The 20,009-nt window shown below is 35.4% G+C and overlaps 1 protein-coding gene and 3 long non-coding RNA genes across 29 annotated transcripts in view; 1 reads left to right on the forward strand and 3 right to left on the reverse strand.

Annotated features, from left to right (window-relative positions):
• Positions 9 to 2,621, reverse strand: LOC104711930. Of its 6 annotated transcripts, none has more exons than XR_002033200.1 (14): positions 2,531 to 2,621; positions 2,386 to 2,454; positions 2,227 to 2,297; positions 2,065 to 2,140; positions 1,832 to 1,920; positions 1,646 to 1,756; positions 1,328 to 1,567; positions 1,160 to 1,225; positions 949 to 1,003; positions 743 to 827; positions 586 to 655; positions 389 to 472; positions 213 to 281; positions 9 to 90 (listed from the first exon to the last, which is right to left on the reverse strand). It is a non-coding gene; the product is annotated as an uncharacterized LOC104711930 (long non-coding RNA). The 6 variants fall into 6 exon arrangements; XR_002033199.1 differs by having other exon boundaries at positions 365 to 472; XR_002033201.1 differs by having other exon boundaries at positions 213 to 472; positions 1,887 to 1,920.
• On the reverse strand, positions 4,312 to 11,563 carry LOC104711933. 19 transcript variants are annotated; one of them, XR_002033219.1, is made up of 20 exons: positions 11,353 to 11,563; positions 11,154 to 11,204; positions 10,670 to 10,729; positions 10,374 to 10,528; positions 9,829 to 9,958; positions 9,263 to 9,675; positions 9,121 to 9,181; positions 8,418 to 8,530; positions 7,646 to 7,816; positions 7,466 to 7,559; positions 7,112 to 7,160; positions 6,823 to 6,912; positions 6,317 to 6,636; positions 5,736 to 6,028; positions 5,500 to 5,538; positions 5,282 to 5,360; positions 5,009 to 5,119; positions 4,685 to 4,930; positions 4,523 to 4,588; positions 4,312 to 4,366 (listed from the first exon to the last, which is right to left on the reverse strand). It is a non-coding gene; the product is annotated as an uncharacterized LOC104711933 (long non-coding RNA). The 19 variants fall into 19 exon arrangements; XR_002033213.1 differs by adding an exon at positions 11,015 to 11,050 and having other exon boundaries at positions 10,374 to 10,729; XR_002033208.1 differs by adding an exon at positions 10,848 to 11,050 and having other exon boundaries at positions 10,374 to 10,729.
• LOC104711934 lies at positions 14,683 to 17,338 on the reverse strand. Of its 3 annotated transcripts, none has more exons than XR_002033454.1 (3): positions 16,836 to 17,338; positions 15,244 to 16,525; positions 14,683 to 15,107 (listed from the first exon to the last, which is right to left on the reverse strand). It is a non-coding gene; the product is annotated as an uncharacterized LOC104711934 (long non-coding RNA). The 3 variants fall into 3 exon arrangements; XR_002033453.1 differs by having other exon boundaries at positions 15,202 to 16,525; XR_755456.2 differs by lacking the exon at positions 15,244 to 16,525.
• LOC104715635 (zinc finger protein ZAT11-like) overlaps positions 19,364 to 20,009 on the forward strand; it is a 1,139-nt gene continuing 493 nt past the window's right edge. The window contains exon 1 of the mRNA XM_010433028.2: positions 19,364 to 20,007. Coding sequence (XP_010431330.1) covers positions 19,483 to 20,007 — 525 coding nt within the window. The 5' untranslated portion in view covers positions 19,364 to 19,482. The remainder of the gene's footprint in view (positions 20,008 to 20,009) is intronic.

The following is a 20,009-nucleotide window of genomic DNA, read 5'->3' on the forward strand; positions in this document are numbered from 1 at the left end:
TTGGTTTTGCGCTTTAGCAAGTCATCATCATCATCATTTCAACTGATACCTTTCACTGGTAGTCCTGAGAGAATATGACAATCCTTGAGGCTTGATGCAACAAACAAAAAAAAACAAAAACATGTAAACCAAAGTTAGCTAGAGACAAGTGTGATAAAAAAAAGCAATAACCAGACATAAATAATATGGAAGTCTCATGACTGCAAACTTACCGCTCTATATTGCCGCAGGGAATCCATTGTTGTGACATTATGACAAGCCGTATTAGACAATCCTTGAGGCTGATGCAGCAAAAAAAAAATTGCATACCAAAGTTAACTAGAGACAAGAGATAAAGAAATAAGCAGACATATATAATAAGCACGTCTCATATAACTGCAATCTTAACCCCCTCCATATTGCTCTGCAGGGAGCCACTGTTGTGATCCTTTGACAACGGTATGATACAAGCTGTTGGTTTTTGCACCACCTCCTGTGAGAAAAACAAAGAAGACCAAAAACAAAAATTCGTGTTAGTAAATAAGAAGACGGGGAAAAAGGACAAAAATCAAACAGAGATAACGAGAGTGACAAGGATGAATCAACCATCACCGACATATATTAGAAGCATCCTCCTTAATCACCAATCGATCATCATAGCATTATCCTCCACAATCTGAAACAATAAACGAAGGAGAAGTGAATAACATGGAGAATAAAATTGAAAAATTCAGAAGCGAATACTAAGTTCAGGCAAACTTACCCCTCCATATTGCTGCAGGGAGCCATTGTTGTGAGTTGTGACATTATGACAAGCTAGTCTAGAGCGTATTTGACAATCCTTGAGGCTGGTGCAACAAGAAAACAAGCNACAACAAGAATAAAGCATATAAAGTTAACTAGAGACAGAAGATAACGAAATAAGTATACACATATAATAAGCCCGCCTCATATAACTGCAAAACTTACCCACTCCATATTGTTGATGAGAACAATTGTTGTGCTCCATTCACCTTATGACAAGCTGTTGGTTTTTGCACCACCGCATGAGAGAAAAGAAAAGAAGACCAAAAATAAAAATTTGTGTTAGTAAATAAGAAGTGGGGGAAAATTACCAATAAACTAGAGACAAGTGATAGAGATAACGAGAGATAAGCATGTCACATGAGTGAAAACTTACCCCATCCATATTGCTGCTTGTTGTGATCCTTTGAGAAGCTGTTGAGGAGTAATTCCAAAAGAAGACCTGCATCAAATAGAGAGAGAGAGGATATCACTGATTAGGAAGACCAATAATTTAAAAAATCCAACAGAGGAAACGAGTGAAAAGGATGAATCAAATCAATACAAGGTTACAGATTTGCAGTCCCTCGTTTTAAAGAAAACAAGAGTTGGCAATAGCCTAGCAGGAGCGAGACAGGCAGCCATGGCTTAGTCACCCTCCTCTTGGAATATCAAATCTACACGTAATTTGAATCATGCATTGACACCCTATCAAGATATGTAACACATAAATAAACAAGAAACTATCATCGGTGAAAATAACTTAATATCTTTGAATCCTCCTCCCCTATAATACTTCCAACTCCTGGAAAAAAAATAGAAGTTACGCTAGTAATTATTGAACATTGAGTAACAAATAATTAAGATCTAAGAACACTTTTACCAAGACTAGTCTTGTACCATCTCTTCCTCTTCAATCCACAAGCGATGGGAAAAAACAAGCAACACACTCTCTGCCTTTCATGAGTCACCAAAGTTTTGCATAATTTCAATCCTACAAAATCGGAACCAGAGATCACTAAACAGAATGGAAAAGCGAAATAAGCCTGAACAGAACTCATGAACATACACCAGAGAAACCATGCAAAAGAGTATCGTCCAAAAACAAGAAAAGTGGCTGTTACCGAAACGCCACTGTTGCCAAAATCAGATTGAGACCTGCAAAGACAAAACAAAGTGAGTTATGTTACAAAAAAATTTCTACCAGTTGTGTTTTGGGATATCTCTTCAACAACAAACGAAGTGATAGTGCAGGCAACTAAATTCAACAATTTCACTATGATAGGAAACAAGAAAATACACGATTTTGCTCTCCAGTCATGCTAGACTCATCAAGGGAAAGAGAGTGGCCAGATATTAGCACTCCACCCGCAGGAACCTAAAGATAAATTTTAATTTCAATTACAAATATAGTAGTAGATATGGAAAAAAAACAAAATGAAAAGAAGAAAATAGATCACCCACTTGATTGCCAAGACATCACCCACCACGAAGTCATAGATTGATTTATCCACTCGTCTTCCACCTCTTGTCACCTGAGCAGCAATCAACACAGGTGTAGTGTAACTAAGGAGGGAACAAGAGTATTGAGGGAGGAAAAATTACAGTGGTGCAAATCTATACCTCGAGATGTATCTTTCTCTTTTCATCATTCAAGTTTGTTGAGAGACTGTATGTAGACACTGACAGTAGCTGCAGATGAGAAGAAAACATCAGAAAAACAATAAGGGTCATCATCAAAGATTTCTCAAATTAAGCGAAAAGTTACCTGTGACGACAATCAGAAACCTCTGTGTTGATCCCAAGTGCTAAAGACGTTACTGCAGCAACCATCAAAGTGAAATCATGGCAAGCATCTCTGTGATGAAAAAAACACACCATATGAGAAAGTGAGAAGGGAAAACCTAAGCAACACAGGAAAAATAAAAAATAAAAGCTTCATACCAGAACCCATGATTGGTTTTGCGCTTTAGCAAGTCATCATCATCATCATTTCAACTGATGCCTTTCACTGGAAGTCCTGAGAAAATATGACAATCCTTGAGGCTTGACGTAACAAACAAAAAAAACAAAAACATGTAAACCAAAGTTAGCTAGAGACAAGTGTGATAAAAAAAGCAATAACCAGACATAAATAATATGGAAGTCTCATGACTGCATACTTACCGCTCTATATTGCCGCAGGGAATCCATTGTTGTGACATTATGACAAGCCGTATTAGACAATCCTTGAGGCTGATGCAACAATAAAAAATTTGCATACCAAAGTTAACTAGAGACAAGAGATAAAGAAATAAGCAGACATATATAATAAGCACGTCTCATATAACTGCAAACTGAACCCCCTCCATATTGCTCTGCAGGGAGCCACTGTTGTGATCCTTTGACAACGGTATGACACAAGCTGTTGGTTTTTGCACCACCTCCTGTGAGAAAAAGAAAGAAGACCAAAAACAAAAATTCGTGTTAGTAAATAAGAAGACGGGGAAAAAGGACAAAAATCAAACAGAGATAACGAGAGTGACAAAGATGAATCAACCATCACCGACATATATTAGAAGCATCCTCCTCAAACACCAATCGATCATCATAGCATTATCCTCCACAATCTGAAACAATAAAAGAAGGAGAAGTGAATAACATGGAGAATAAAATTGAAAAATTCAGAAGCGAATACTAAGTTCAGGCAAACTTACCCCTCCATATTGCTGCAGGGAGCCATTGTTGTGAGTTGTGACATTATGACAAGCTAGTCTAGAGCGTATTTGACAATCCTTGAGGCTGGTGCAACAAGAAAATAAGCATACCAAAGTTAACTAGAGAGAGAAGATAACGAAATAAGCATACACATATAATAAGCCCGCCTCATATAACTGCAAAACTTACCCACTCCATATTGTTGATGAGAACAATTGTTGTGCTCCATTCACCTTATGACAAGCTGTTGGTGTTTGCACCACCGCCTGAGAGAAAAGCAAAGAAGACCAAAAATAAAAATTCGTGTTAGTAAATAAGAAGTGGGGGATAATTACCAATAAACTAGAGACAAGTGATAGAGATAACGAGAGATAAGCATGTCACATGAGTGAAAACTTACCCCATCCATATTGCTGCTTGTTGTGATCCTTTGAGAAGCTGTTGAGGAGTAATTCCAAAAGAAAACCTGCATCAAATAGAGAGAGAGAGGATATCACTGATTAGGAAGACCAATAATTTAAAAAATCCAACAGAGGAAACGAGTGAAAAGGATGAATCAAATCAATACAAGGTTACAGATTTACAGTCCCTCGTTTTAAAGAAAACAAGAGTTGGCAATAGCCTAGCAGGAGCGAGACAGGCAGCCATGGCTTAGTCACCCTCCTCTTGGAATATCAAATCTACACGTAATTTGAATCATGCATTGACACCCTATCAAGATATGTAACACATAAATAAACAAGAAACTATCATCGGTGAAAATNTAAGCATACCAAAGTTAACTAGAGAGAGAAGATAACGAAATAAGCATACACATATAATAAGCCCGCCTCATATAACTGCAAAACTTACCCACTCCATATTGTTGATGAGAACAATTGTTGTGCTCCATTCACCTTATGACAAGCTGTTGGTGTTTGCACCACCGCCTGAGAGAAAAGCAAAGAAGACCAAAAATAAAAATTCGTGTTAGTAAATAAGAAGTGGGGGATAATTACCAATAAACTAGAGACAAGTGATAGAGATAACGAGAGATAAGCATGTCACATGAGTGAAAACTTACCCCATCCATATTGCTGCTTGTTGTGATCCTTTGAGAAGCTGTTGAGGAGTAATTCCAAAAGAAGACCTGCATCAAATAGAGAGAGAGAGGATATCACTGATTAGGAAGACCAATAATTTAAAAAATCCAACAGAGGAAACGAGTGAAAAGGATGAATCAAACCACTACAAGGTTACAGATTTGCAGTCCCTCGTTTTAAAGAAAACAAGAGTTGGCAATAGCCTAGCAGGAGCGAGACAGGCAGCCATGGCTTAGTCACCCTCCTCTTGGAATATCAAATCTACACGTAATTTGAATCATGCATTGACACCCTATCAAGATATGTAACACATAAATAAACAAGAAACTATCATCGGTGAAAATAACTTAATATCTTTGAATCCTCCTCCCCTATAATACTTCCAACTCCTGGAAAAAAAATAGAAGTTACGCTAGTAATTATTGAACATTGAGTAACAAATAATTAAGATCTAAGAACACTTTTACCAAGACTAGTCTTGTACCATCTCTTCCTCTTCAATCCACAAGCGATGGGAAAAAACAAGCAACACACTCTCTGCCTTTCATGAGTCACCAAAGTTTTGCATAATTTCAATCCTACAAAATCGGAACCAGAGATCACTAAACAGAATGGAAAAGCGAAATAAGCCTGAACAGAACTCATGAACATACACCAGAGAAACCATGCAAAAGAGTATCGTCCAAAAACAAGAAAAGTGGCTGTTACCGAAACGCCACTTTTGAGAAATATTAATGTACCAAGAAAAACAGAAGAAACTTGAACGCCATTTGATTCTCCTATATGTGACCATGCCAAGAACAGCTCCAAATGTTGAAACTGAGGAAGAAAGAAAGAGAGAGAAGGGAGTCAAATTCTAGCTTCCTGCATATTAGAGTAATGGCTTAAAAAATGTCAGAATTTATTAAATAGATAAGTAGGTTGATCCTTGCATATGTGTAGAAGAAGATTTACCTACCTGTGACCACCATGTCAAGAACAACTCCAAATGTTGAAACTGGGGAAGAGAAGTGATGAGTCAAGTTCTAGCTTCTTACATTAGTTGAATGAATTTTATCGACAGAGAAACAAATGTCAAAGTACTCCTTCATGTTGTCAAATGAATATTATCGACAGAGAAACAGATAAAACAGAAATCCATTTTATGCAAGAAAACTTCTACCGAGATGCAGCTGAGCAATTGAATAGACTTACCTTACATCGAGAGCATAAATCCTAAAAGTGTGGGAATATGTGATGCATTTCTCCTTATGAAAGAGTCAGTCAACAAATTAATGTTTCGAATAAGAAACAAAAACAGAACAATTATATTTTAAAGGAACTCTTGCCTCTGGTTTCATCATGTCGAATATTTGACATAGGATATCTTCAAAGAGTACAGGTTCCTGGGTTAAACATTCCATGCGATGCAGCTGCTCTCCGTAGAAAAAAACTGCATTTCATTGGAGTGTTTGGCCCCATCTCCATCTATGTGTGTGCATTTGAACCTGTAAACGTGGTTTTAATCATCTAAGAACCTGAGTTTAACATCAATGGGAGATATATGAGCATAGCAGCAGGCGGGTCAATGGAAAAACGAGCAACAGATCACTACCCATACATATGTCTTTGTTTCAAGAGGGGTTTTCTATGTTCATAAATAATGGTACTATTTCATTTTTAGTAAATTCAAAATCTCAAGCAGACATTATTGTTTCATCAAAAAGGGCGACATATAATCGTGCCTAGTAAATTCTTACATTTATAAGACAAAAGCATTGCCATAAATAAGTTACCTGATCATGGAGAACATTCTGGTGTCAGTATTTAGCATGTTTACCATATCCATCACTAGAAAGTTTAATCCCATAACTGGACCTAAAGAAACTATTAAGAAAAAGAAAGAAAAAAAGAAAAAGAAAAAAAACAGATAGAAGACACAACCATCACCAAGCAAAAGCTATACATCAAAGACTAGTAAAAAACTCCACAGAAAAGCTATAAAAGGGACACGAGTTTTAAACGCCATGAGTATTATCAGGTTGAAGAGTATATTGAAAACATTTCCAGAAAGTTTAGATGCTTTAAGATCTTGGAGTGTGATGCAGTTCTCCTTCTGAAAGAGTCATTGAACAAACTGATGTTTCGAATAAGAAAGAAAAGAAAAAAAAAACACAACAGCGAGGAATATAAATAAAAACCCATGTTATGATTTAAAAGAGCACTTGCCTTCTGGCTTAATCATGTCGAATATTTGACATGGGATATCATCAAAGAGTAGAGTTTCTTGGGTTATACATACCATGTGATGCAGCTGCTCTTTTGTCGAAAATTTGCATTTCACTGGGAGTGATCATCACCCCCATCTCCATCCAGGTCGAAGCACTTGAACCTGCAAACATGGTTTCAAATCAATAATATCAAGAGGGAAACATAAAAATAAAAACACACGAAGCTTCCAAGATCACTACCTGTGTTTAACATCCATGAGAGATATACGAGCAAATTCAATAGAAAGGTTCACGAGACGAGATGAATGAAAACAAGCAACAGATCACTACGCATACTACATATGCATTCAAAAGACTCACATGTTGAAACCCCAAGTTTGAGTAATGTTGATGCAGCAACACCAACTTGCTGCCAAACAAGTTATGGTATCAGCATATTTATAAATAGATACTCTTGTTTATGCTAATAAACTCATGCCTCTAGTTAAGGCCACAACACATCATCAATGTAACATAGGATTAATATCAAAGAAAGGACTCACCGTCTAAGAGGTATGCAGAATAAGAATTAATTTAATACAGTTAAATAAATGTATTCAATACAATCAAGAACCAAATAGTATAAAATAAATAACAAAATGATTTTTCATAAGCAGTATCTATCAGAAATAATCTAGTAGAAACATATAAAAAAAAGGAGTTAGACAATTTTACCTAAGAACTTGATCCCGTAAGAAAAATTACAGGCATAAGTTAAGATAGATAAAGCAGCAGCCCTTTTCCTTGGTCCTTGGTTCTCAATGCTAGACTGAAAGATGACAATACCAACGGTTCAATAAAAAGTGTAATAGGTTCAATAAGATAATGAATACAAGCAAGCCATATGATCATTACTCAGACTGACATATGTCTTATGTTCATATATAACTCCTCTTCCCCTCAACTTTGCTTGTAAATTTCCTAGGGACCGTAATTCATTCAAGAGAGAGAATGAAACGCATCCAATAAGACCGATTAAGTTTCAGAAAAAGAGTGTTCAGTAACATTTTAATATCTGGGGCCAACCTGGAACCATGAATCAAACAGTAGAAAATAAATAACCCAAAAAAAAAAAAGGTGATCATTAGTCAAAAAGCAATTTCTTAGCCAAAGAAACCCAATTAGACTTTGTAAACCAACAATAACTTGCATCGATAATTTACATACACGAAAGAAAACCACAATTGCAATTTAAAAATCAAAACACTAAAAAGCTAACTCAATAATGTACTATAGGTATAGAAAGAAAGAGACGAAACATGAGAACCATTAAAAGAAAGAGACCAAAACGTGATATATCCTCTGTATCTGCATAAGAACATGGGACCTTATTTATTAGTTGTGAATTGGTAAACATGTCATAGTAAGGAGCAACTTGCAAAAGCCGGTTTCTAATTAGATTGACATTTTGTGCCTAAACTGAAAAGCAGTAAGCACAAATAGATTTTTCTCTATCAACCCCTAATATATTTTATGATGGCAAGTCAAAGGTTTGATAAGTTTAAGAAATCAGTAAGCACAAAGAGCCTTTTTCTTCAATGAAATTCACATGAAATGTCAATATCTTCATATATGTATCAAATAGAATCTAGTTGAAACATAAAAAGAATGAGCTTAGACTATTTACCAGAGAGCTCGTTCTCCCGGTAGAGGAATTAAAGGCAGAAGTTAAGACCGCTAAAAGCACCAGCCCTTTGCCACTACTAGACGGTCCTTGGTTCTCCCACTACTAAACGGATCCTGCAGCAAGAGGGTATACTGTAAACAAATTTTCATGAATTAACATTTGCATACAGTGTAACAATCACATTAACAAAAGACCCAATAACCCAATTGATATGTGCGAACAGAAAGCTTTACGGTAGCTTTAGTATAATCCCATGAAAAGATAAGTATTGAAGAAGCACAGTTCATTTCACTTTGTGATTTTGTATAATGGAACTTTTGTGATCTATCTATTTCAGGAAACATAATAGAAGCTCCAACGACCTGTTGTGGGTACCCTAAGAAAACATTTAGTCCAAAAAACATAAACAGCCAAAGCTAGTTAAGGAAACGACAACTATTACAAAACCATCTACTAAGAAACCTAAAGGAAATGCCAGAGTATCCTAACACAAAGTAGTGAACCCACATAATCAAGAGATAAATAAATTATTCTACAGTAACTTTGGTTAACTAACCACACAGACCTTAAACATTATCAAATTATCTAGCTGAAGAACATAAGGAACATGAAAATCCATATCTTAGAATATCAAATCTACACGTGTATTGAATCATGCATTGACACCCTATCAAGATATGTAACACATAAATAAACCAGAAACCATCATCGGTGAAAATAACTTAATATCTTCGGCTCCTCCTCCCCTATAATACTTCCAACTCCTGAAAAAAAAAAAATAGAAGTTACGCTAGTAATTGTTGAACATTGAGTAACACATAATTAAAATCTAAGAACACTTTTACCAAGACTAGTCTTGTACCATCTCTTCCTCTTCAATCCACAAGCGATGGGAAAAAACAAGAAACACACTCTCTGCCTTTCATGAGTCATTAAAGTTTTGCATAATTTCAGTTCTACAAAATCTGAACCAGAGATCACTAAACAGAATGGAAAAGCGAAATGAGCCTGAACAGAACTCATGAACATACAACAGAGAAACCATGCGAAAGAGTATCGTCCAAAAATAAGAATTCAATATGCAAAGAGGAACAAATAAATGTAAAAACGCTATTACAAGTGCCTTTCATAAAGTGTTTTGCATCACTAGATAATGGGAAAGCGAAATAAGTCTGACCGGAACACATGACCATGGAAGAGAGAATCCTCCAACAACCTCTGGTACAAGTTCTTTGTTATGTCACTCCTATTGCATCAACTGAAAAATTGATAGAATTTAGTAGAATTTGTAACACACTCCTCTTTCTATATTCTTAAACCGTATAATAGTATAACACCATAAGAAAATAAATATAACAATATAACAGAATTTGTAACAAAAATATAACAGTATAACACCAATAAAACCTACCCGTAAAAATTCCGCAACTTAAGCAGACAGTACTTGTTGCTCATGCGTACTATGTTTTTACATGTCAAAGGAACATGGAAGTACCACATTGCTGAAGGAAGCAGTTATCAGAGTTCAAAGAAGTCGCCACCTGCAGAAAGTATTGCACAAATGTCACAGACAATATGCGGCAGAATACAGAAACTAAGAGATGGAACACATAACTAAACCAGAGCAGCTTAGATATCAAACAATGAGTCTGATCCAAATAAAACAGCTTAAAACGTAGTGAAAATGTTACTGCAAGATTGTTAGCAAATATATTTGATCCCAATACAATTACTAGCATACCATACACGCTATTAAGTCACAATATCGATTATGACCAAATGCTGATAACGACATGAAACAAGATGACCTGTGAAACCTCTTAAATAACTAATTATGTATATACACCCTGACTTACATTTACCAAGATCATGCAAAAAAACCTATGCACCTTTTTAATTTCAGTGCTAAGACCAAAGCGCAACCAAACAAAAAACTTAGAAAGTCAAAATGTATACCTTGCAGGTCACTTTATCCCCCATCGCTACCTCTCCAGTTTCTCTAGAGAGATGGTCAATATCAGCAGCGCAAAAATCCGGTAAAGTGATTGCACATAAAAAGATTTTCTGAAGCAAGGTCCTAAACACTATAGGCAGTGTAGATTATTTTTGTTCTACAACAAAAGTAACAATTTTGATGCAACATCAAAGTTATCCAACCAAAAAAGTGTCTAATGGATTGAAACTAAGCTGTTGGCTGTTACTGAAACGCCACTTCTGAGCAATATTAATGTACCAAGAAAAACAGAAGAAACCTGAAGACCATTTGATTCTCCTATCTGTGACCATGCCAAGAACAGCTCCAAATGTTGACACTGGGGAAAAAAGAAAGAGAAGTGATGAGTCACTTGAACCTGCAAACGTGGTTTCAAATCAATAATATCAAGAGGGAAACATAAAAATAAAAATACACGAAGCTTCCAAGATCACTACCTGTGTTTAACATCCATGAGAGATATCCGAGCAAATTCAATAGAAAGGTTCATGAGAGGAGATGAATGAAAACAAGCAACAGATCACTACGCATACTACATATGTCTTAAATGCTTAGTAAAATTCAAAATCTCAGAAAGGAAAAGAAACAAATCCAGATACAGAACTAATTAAGAAGCAATTTCTTCAGATTAATCCTCACCCTAAGGAACCAAAAAAACCGGTAACGAATTAATAAAGAAGTAAATATAAAGACGGTAACGAATCCGGAATCAGGAAGAAATTAAACGGTAGAAAGGAAATAACCCTAACAAAAGATGATCTTCGACTCCTCTTTCATCCGTAATGTTCCATCTCCTTTAACAAAAAAAAAAAAATTGAAATTGCGCTTAATAATTGGAAAAGCCAAACATCAAATAACAATAACAAAAATAGCGAACAATGATGAAAGGGAGAGAGTTGAAACGACGATGATTGGTAAAAAAAAAAATAAGCTTCGATTTACACTTTGATCTGTTGATCGATCACAGAGAAACCCCGAAACTTGGTAATTAGTGAAATAAAAGATGACAGCGAGTTCGAACGATGTTAAGATGACGACGATTGCAAATTTGGAAACGAATGATTACGAATCGATTCTTGGCAGCAGCAATTCTTCTCTTTTTTTTTTTTTTTTTTTTTTTAGAAAAGTAGAAGAATGAATCGCCTAAACTAAAACCTTCCCATGCGCTTTAACTGTGTGTTTTTAATAGAGAAAAAAGGCTAAAAAATAAAATCAACCGTTAAGATCTAATCAATTTCTGAAAACCAACGGTAAAGAATAAAACGTTACCCTCTCTCACTTTTGTTTTTGAAATAGTCCAGCTGGCATATGCTTTTTGGAATTCTCCTTTTTTTAACCGTTATGTGTATTTTCCTGCACACATAAATTAAAAGATCTCACACGTGTCCATAATTGATTTTATAGTGAGGATGTATTATAAAATCTGACGGTGGAGATCAAATATTACTTTGTGAAAATATGGTTTGGAAATTAAATAATACAAAGTCGGCTATCTCGAAATAATAATTACAAAGTCGGCTAGTTTAAAGGCTTTCTTTTTAACCGTTAGAATTATTTGCACACGTGTCATCATTAATTCATTGTGCATTGTACTTTATAAACATGGTGAATTTTTGAATTAACAGAAAATATAAAAATAAATAAAAAAATATAGCACTATAAAACTAAAAATAAAGAAGGGGTATTTATGTAATCTAATGTAATGCTCAATTTGTATTTTGGCAATGACCAATATGGTGGAAATAAATAATCACATAATTGAGATATGTATCTCAAAACACCAGTTCTAATGCGACCAAGAGAAGTGGGATCGTGATGACATTTTGCCATAACTTCATTTTTCTTGTTTGTTTTTCGATCCTATGCTAATATCTTTGATCCGTTTTTTTTTTAATAATTTGAAATGTGATAAAAAAAAAAACATAGAAAATAGAGAACAAAATTTATCAAATCGTTTTTTATCCCTTTAGAGGATAAAATTAATTATACAAAAATTAAGAGACCAGAACAAATTTAAATGCAGATGCAAATTAATTATACTAAAATTAAGAGACCAGAACTTTTCTGAATTTCTTCTCCATCGCCATAGGAAAACGTCCAGCAGGGAAGAAGGTCCGTGTAATTTTTGTGTCAACATGGGCCTGTTAACCAGCCCTTGGTATAGGTGTACCAGTAAGCCGTTCAAGAAACATGGAACAAGCCCTCCTTCTCGCTCCTAGGGTGCAGAAAAGGAAGAATCTGATGCCAATGGTTTAAAGATACAAAAATCAAAGATGCAGTAAACGCAAAGAGAAAATATTACCCTCACGCTTTCCAATGGGGAGATGCCAGGCTTATTCCAAGAAAAAGATGTTGGTTAATTCACACATTCCACAATGAACTCCTTAATTGTGAGGATCGTTAAGCTCGGCTTTATATATCCAAGATCTTATAAACTCACAATATGGCTAACAGGTTTTAAGGAACAAAAACTTAAGCATAGCACTGTGAGCAGGATCAGCAACCTACAACAGAACATGTCGGGAAAATAGTCAGAGCAAAATTTAAACTGTACAAGATTCTGGCTCAGTACATACAGCTTAAGAGAGTGCAAGTTTCAGACTCGTCAGTTTATGTATATCACTTCCTTTTAAACATAATTTTTGCAGCAATAATCACCATATCAAATGGTCCACATCACAAGGTGCATAGAATTATTAATATGCCATGTACTGATATTCTTTCAAATTTCTTTACAACATGTATATACTAAAATGCAAAATTTAATGACGCAAAGTAACTGAAATGCAAAATTTAAACGTGAACTGGAAACAACTGAAATGGAAGGTGCCTCTAGGCTACATTAACCGATAACTATGTGCGTCATGAGAGAAAAATTGAGGATGAGTACTAAATGAGAGGAACATAACGTAGCCTGACCTGTAGTTGGGAATATAAGTATGTAAGCAGGTCACTTCCTCTGTAGAACCCATGAAATCGCGTGGTGGCTTCTTTAAGCAAACATTTTCAAGGAGAGGTACAATAAGATAGGGCTTTATGAGATGCTAAGGGAGAGATGTGGTCTCTTGGAACTTGTTAGTTGCTAGGCGCAAAATTCAGACATTTGATTATGCTTTGGAGGTTTGTAGGGAAATGGAACCAGTGAAAATAAGCCACTATGGCTAGTCAGTTACCAGCATTGACCAACACGACAACTAAAAATGTTATGTAAAGATGTTGCAGAGCACGGTTGTGCTTCCCTGCGTCACTAGAACAACAAAAAAAGAAAGCGATATGACTATGCAGTAGTTACTTTGGCAAAGAATGTTGTAGAGTTATCACTCACAAAGACTAACTCAGACAAAAGAGAGATCATCAACTCTACAAGATCAATTTCGCATCCATTTGATTGTATAGCACGTTGAAACAGCATATCAACAAAGTGTACATGTATGGACGCTTTTACACTTCTTGAACCACAAATTTCATTTTCTAGTCTCAACCTCAATGAATGGTCTTTTTCCACCAAACAAGTCATCGGACCATACAAGAAGTTGTGCAATTGTATTTTTATTTTTTTCTAGTTTTATAACTCAAAACCCTCAACTGGATAACTTAACCACATGTATCAAAATAGACTCAAGTGTACTATTCATAAGTATTTGAAAAGAGGTTAAACTATCATTTGTGTTTGTTCAGTTTTTCATGTTTGTTTTTCAGTTCATCTTAATAAAATGAGACAAAAGGAAGAAAGGGAATATAGAAATCTAAGTTTTGCCTTAACAATACATTAATTAAATATTATTAAATTAGTGATTCAAAGTATCCAGTTTCATTTTGATTTTAATCGTTTTATTTGGGATATATATTATTTTACACTTTATTTTTTTCTTAATATATAATGATATATATACTTATAAATAAAATATACCGGAGTTATATGGTGGGAAGAGTTTGTGTCAATAAGTCAATATCTATACATATTTATATTATCATTAAAATTATGTTACACGGATAATTTATCATTTCATTATTTTGCTAACATTATCAATATGAGAATATTTGATATATTTAGTTAAGTTGATTAGATTACTTCAACCAAAAAAAAGTTGATTAGATTATGATCATGTAAAAACAAATTATGTTGTGGTAAACTGCATGTTTATCCTACAATTAACAATCAAATACAATTATATAATCTTACACTAAACAAAACAAATAAATACAACTTCAAATTTTAATTAAAAAATAGTCCTGCCAAATCAAAATCTAGCAATCATTTAAACAAAAATATAGCCCTGCGGTACACCGCGGGTGAATATAGTTTTTTTAAAAAGTCAAATACACATATGAAAACAAAACAATACTACTCTTTCTACATATCTTTATTCTCTCTGTGCGTTATTTGCCATTGATCACAGAGGAAAGGTGGAAACTTAAAAACCAAGAAAAGCAATATTGGGGAAGCTTTCTTGCTCAGGGAACTAATGCTGCTTCCATTGAACTCACTAAAATGATGCTTGAATTAGGCATTTTCCTAATACAATCTGAGCTGCTATTATGTTTGCTTTTGAATTTTGGTGGGAAGTTTATATGTTGTTAGAGAAGTTCCAAGATTTAGGTTTTGTTCTTTCTTCCTTCCTTCCTTCTCCAATGTTGTGTTTCTATCTCATTTGCAGAGAATAGGCTGTTTCCAACGATTTGTGCTCAGATTTTGTCTACCATTGAGAGAGTTGTCAGAAGAAAAACGTTAGTATTTTGATGGTACAACAAAGAAACAAAAGAAGATTCCAGGAAAAATGTAGCTAATACCTAAGTACAATTAAGAGCATATTCATCTGATCAAACACTTACGACTTCATATGTAACTTCGACAAGATTTAGTTTAACTATACGACTTCATATACATCTTCTATAAAAAGATGAGACAACTGTTAAACTATTAGATTGGCGGGTTGAGCCAGGCCCGTGCAGTAGTGCAACGCATGGGCTACTCCCGAAAGCTTAGATAGCAAGCTATCCTGACGAGCTTTCACCCTTAAAAAATAGAGTTAATATCGTGCAAGTCGATGACGAGGATATCAGATATTAAACTGATAAGAACAGATACTACACTTGATCTTAGCCAAAAGGCCGAGAAAGGTATGATTTGTATGTCGTGCTCGGCTTCTTATTTATACTACCAAGGTTATGACCAAATATCTCTAACTTGTCGATGTGGGACTTTTAGAAAATTAGATTCTTTATACGCATCTATGAACAAACCGCCTTTTATTAAAGACAACCAATTGGTCAAGCTGCATCCAGAATGTTCAACTAACCGACAGAGCTTTAACTCTTTTAAACACCTTGTTTCTACTGTATTATGGAAAAATTTACTAAAACATGTTTTTGATGTCATATTGACCGCGTCTCTGTACCTAAATTCTTACTGAGCACTATAACTGCAGTTATACAGCAAAAGTGCCCGGCAGGCCGGCACAGTGGAAGTCTGTGAACTGAGCAGCTAAACAAAGAAAGAAACACATAAATCTCTCATCTTACGGTAAGATTCTTACAGTACTTCAAGATAGGATAAAAAAGCAGGTAACAAATTTCTAGATATACTCTGCCCTTTGAATTAGCTGCCTAAAAGAACAAATCATAAAGAAACATACAGCTTTTAAACATGTATAACAAGCAGGGTTTGGTAATTTCAGAATTGATTTCCCCTTATAACTCTCGTTAAATCTGATGAATACAGATAGAAATCAAGAACAAACGAAATAACCAAACCAAAAAAAGTAGCCCTGTGAATGAGTTCTAGAGCCTCCCCTACTCTCCGATACCAAATCAAAACCCAGTATACGTTATAATCCCCATCAGTTTCTTTCTCAACTGTATATAAACCAGTTTAATAGCAACGCAGTGCAGGCAGCCATTTTACACAAGACTCCAAGTCTCGAACTAAAAAAAAAAAAAAGAACGATACTATCTTGGTGATTCATATGTATGTCTTCATTCATGTCTTATCAATATCATGCTAATCCATTTGAATTGCATTGATCACCACACCCCACCTAAGAGTTCCTTATATGATCAAAGATCAATAAAATCTCGTCCGATAACATGCAAATGCACATGCACTTGCAATGGGCTGAAAATGTCAGCAAACCTCATTAGAAAAGCAATCACCAAATAAGCGACCTAAGTGAACTAGTCTACATAAGTCTCTTAGCACAAGAACACACTGTCGTAAAATGGAACTTAAAAAATTGATTCCACACCCAAAGATACAAAATTACACAGTGCCAATGAAAGACAGACATGAGGACCGCGTAACCAGATTAAAATCATGTCAGTGTATCCCGTTATAATTTGCATATTCATCAATATGTTCACATAGCCAATGTTATGAAGTCCACATAGAGATCAAGAGAATGTTGTGTTCATAGAGAAGGACTTACCTTATTGTACAATCTTTATTCAATGAAATGGAGTTTGAGACTTTCGGCCTTGATGAACCTATATATATCTTCTGCAGTTCCCCTGTATAGATTGAAGCGGCTAGGGAACACATTGTACATCAATAAAAGAAAAGTTGCAGACTTATGTTGTCCACTTAGGCTGACCTTCTATATTCCAAGAGCAAGCCAACACAATAGTAAATAAGCTAGCAAAAACTTCGGGTTTTATGGTGAAAGAGCAATGAGAACGGCAAGTAAAACCCTAAGATAAAGCTCTTTTCTCTGCTAACTTCTATATACTGCAAAATTGACTGAATAATTGGTGGGATGAGCCAGGCCCGCGCAGTCGTGCAACGCATGGGCGACTCGTGAAAGCCCAGATAGCAAGCTATCTTAACGGGCTCTCTCCCTTAAAAAATAGAGTTAATATCATGTGAGCCGATGGCCCACATATCAGATATTAAACTGATAAGAACAGATACTACACTTGATCTTAGCCAAAAGGCCGAGAAAGGTATGATTTGAACGATAGGCTCCGCTTCTCTTTTATACTACCAAGGTTATGACCAACTATCTCTAGTTTGTCGATGTGGGACTTTAGAAAAAATAGATTCTTTACGCATCTTTGTGCAAACCGCCTATTTTAAAGACATCCAGAATGTTCTACGAGCCAACACAACAGAGCTGAACTCTTTAAACACCTTGTTTATATTTATGGAAAACTTACTAAGAGAAATCAATCAACACATGCTAAAGCCTAGACTTCCCCAAGTAGAGTAGTGATCCTTGTTAATTTGGTACCAAACATGTTTTTGATGCATGTCAGCGTCTCCGTAACTAAATTCTCACCGAGCACTATAACTGCAGTTTATATAGCAAAAGTTCCCAGCTCACTTACAAACTAAGAATCAACTAAAGGTTTGTTGTCATCTCTTGTAGATTGAAGTCTGCGAACTGAGAAGCTAAACAAATAAAGAAACACATAAATCTCTCATCTTACAGTACTTCAAGATAAGATAAAAGCAGGTAACAAATTTCCAGGTATACTCTGCTCTTTGGACTAGCTGCCAAAACCCAAACGATACCAATGCAATTATACGGTCCAAGCCATCTATTGGTTCTAAAAAAAAACAAAAAGAGAAAGGAAAGAAATGTGATTGATGGTGATGATCCAACAAGAACAAAACATAAAGAATCATACGCTTCTAAACACAAATAACACCAGAGTTTGATAAAGCTTCAGAATGATTTCCCTTTTAACAAACGAAATAACAAAACCAAAATTAAAGTAGCCCTGTGAATGAGTTGTAGAGCCTCCCCTACTCTCCCATGCCAAACCAATCCCAGGATACCTTATAATCCCACATCAGTTTCTTTCTGAACTATATAAATCAGTTGAATAGCTGTGCAGGCAGCCATTTTACACAAGAGTACTTGAACTAATGGAATTAAAAAAGATAAAACCATCTTGTTGATTCACAGGTACGCCCTTCACGTCTTATCAATATCATGCCAATCCAATTTTTTTTTTGAATCGCATTGATCACCACAGCCCACTGACTTTGAAGTTCCTTATATGATCAATAAAATCTCGTGTGATAAATCAAAGAATGTTGTGTTCATAGAAAAGGACTTACCTTAGATGCAAACAGAGATCTTTACCAATAATAATCTTCGGTAGAAAAGCCATATAAAACTTTATATATAAAGAGACCTCACCAAGGCATTAGACCTGAGAAGTGAGACCACCATCAACACAATGCACAACAGAACTCATAAGACAAACAAAACATTCATTTTTCCAAAATTTAAGGTCCAAACAAAAAATACATCAGATTGTAGCCATACGCACGCTGTTTACTAAAACATCTGATCTTTGGATTAACCTAACACAATGTTGTCGTTTGTACTCTGTCCAAAAAAGTCTATAACCACAATCTGAATCCGGATTAGTCGCCGTCACGATTCCATCATTGATGACGTCTACATGTAATCACACATCTGTAGATAAGGGATACATCCCAATAGCGTCTAGGTTTAGAGCAGTTTCCAGATTTTGACTTTCAAGAATGCAATCATTTTGACTGTTACTCTGACTTTCTTTTTGGTTCATATGTATTGAGTCCATTCTTTCTAATACTATACTCCACGTGCTCACTTACGTTCCAAAGTCAATAAAAAATCACGAAGCCACCAATGAAAATTATGTGCAACTAAAGATTATTAAACATTTTATAACTGGAATATCTTTGGCAGACCAAAGAGAATTATTCGTTTCATTTAACAAAAATGTGACTTGTCGGTTACCAAACCAAAGAAAATGCGACTGTTAGTAGTCTAGTCTATAATATCTTAACATGTTGTTGTCCTTGTCAAACCAGCAATGCTGCTTAGATTTATTTGAATAGAAAGATTTTAAACGACTTACTTTTTTTGGGTCAAATAAAAAAAAGTCAACTACTCTGCAACCTTCTTTATTTTTGCTTATAAATACATTACTCCATGAATACGTTACAAAAGATCTTAATCTCCTTTCCTCATATTCTCTAGGTGAACCAACAAACCAACCAAAACCTAAAAAAAAATATCTACTTCGCTCTATCGTGTTCTTTTCTCTTCTCGACATACAACAATCCGAATAAGAAACATGAAGAGAGACCGGTCCGATTATGAAGAATCCGTGAAGCATATAGATATTGTGAAAAGTCTAATGATGTTATCTCAGAGTTTTGTTGTCAAACAAATCGATGTAAAGCAATCTACCGCCGGAAGCAAAACCAATCATAACAACCACTTCGAATGCAAAACGTGTAACCGGAAGTTTGATTCGTTCCAAGCTCTCGGAGGTCATAGAGCTAGCCACAAGAAACCAAAGCTGAGCGTTGACCAAGAACAGGTGAAGCATCGTAACAATGAGAATGATATGCACAAGTGTTCAATCTGCGATCAAATTTTTGGTACCGGTCAAGCTCTAGGCGGTCACATGAGAAAGCATAGGGCGAGCATGATGACCGAACAATCGGTTATCCCTTCTCCTCTTGTTTATTCCAGACCGGTTTTGAATCGATGCAGTAGCAGCAAAAAGATCTTGGACTTGAATCTAACTCCATTGGAGAATGATCTTGTGTTTATCTTTGGGAAGAATTTGGTTCCACAAATTGATTTGAAGTTTGT

Source organism: Camelina sativa, chromosome 9 (assembly GCF_000633955.1).
Source record: "Camelina sativa cultivar DH55 chromosome 9, Cs, whole genome shotgun sequence".
Taxonomy (NCBI): domain Eukaryota; kingdom Viridiplantae; phylum Streptophyta; class Magnoliopsida; order Brassicales; family Brassicaceae; genus Camelina; species Camelina sativa.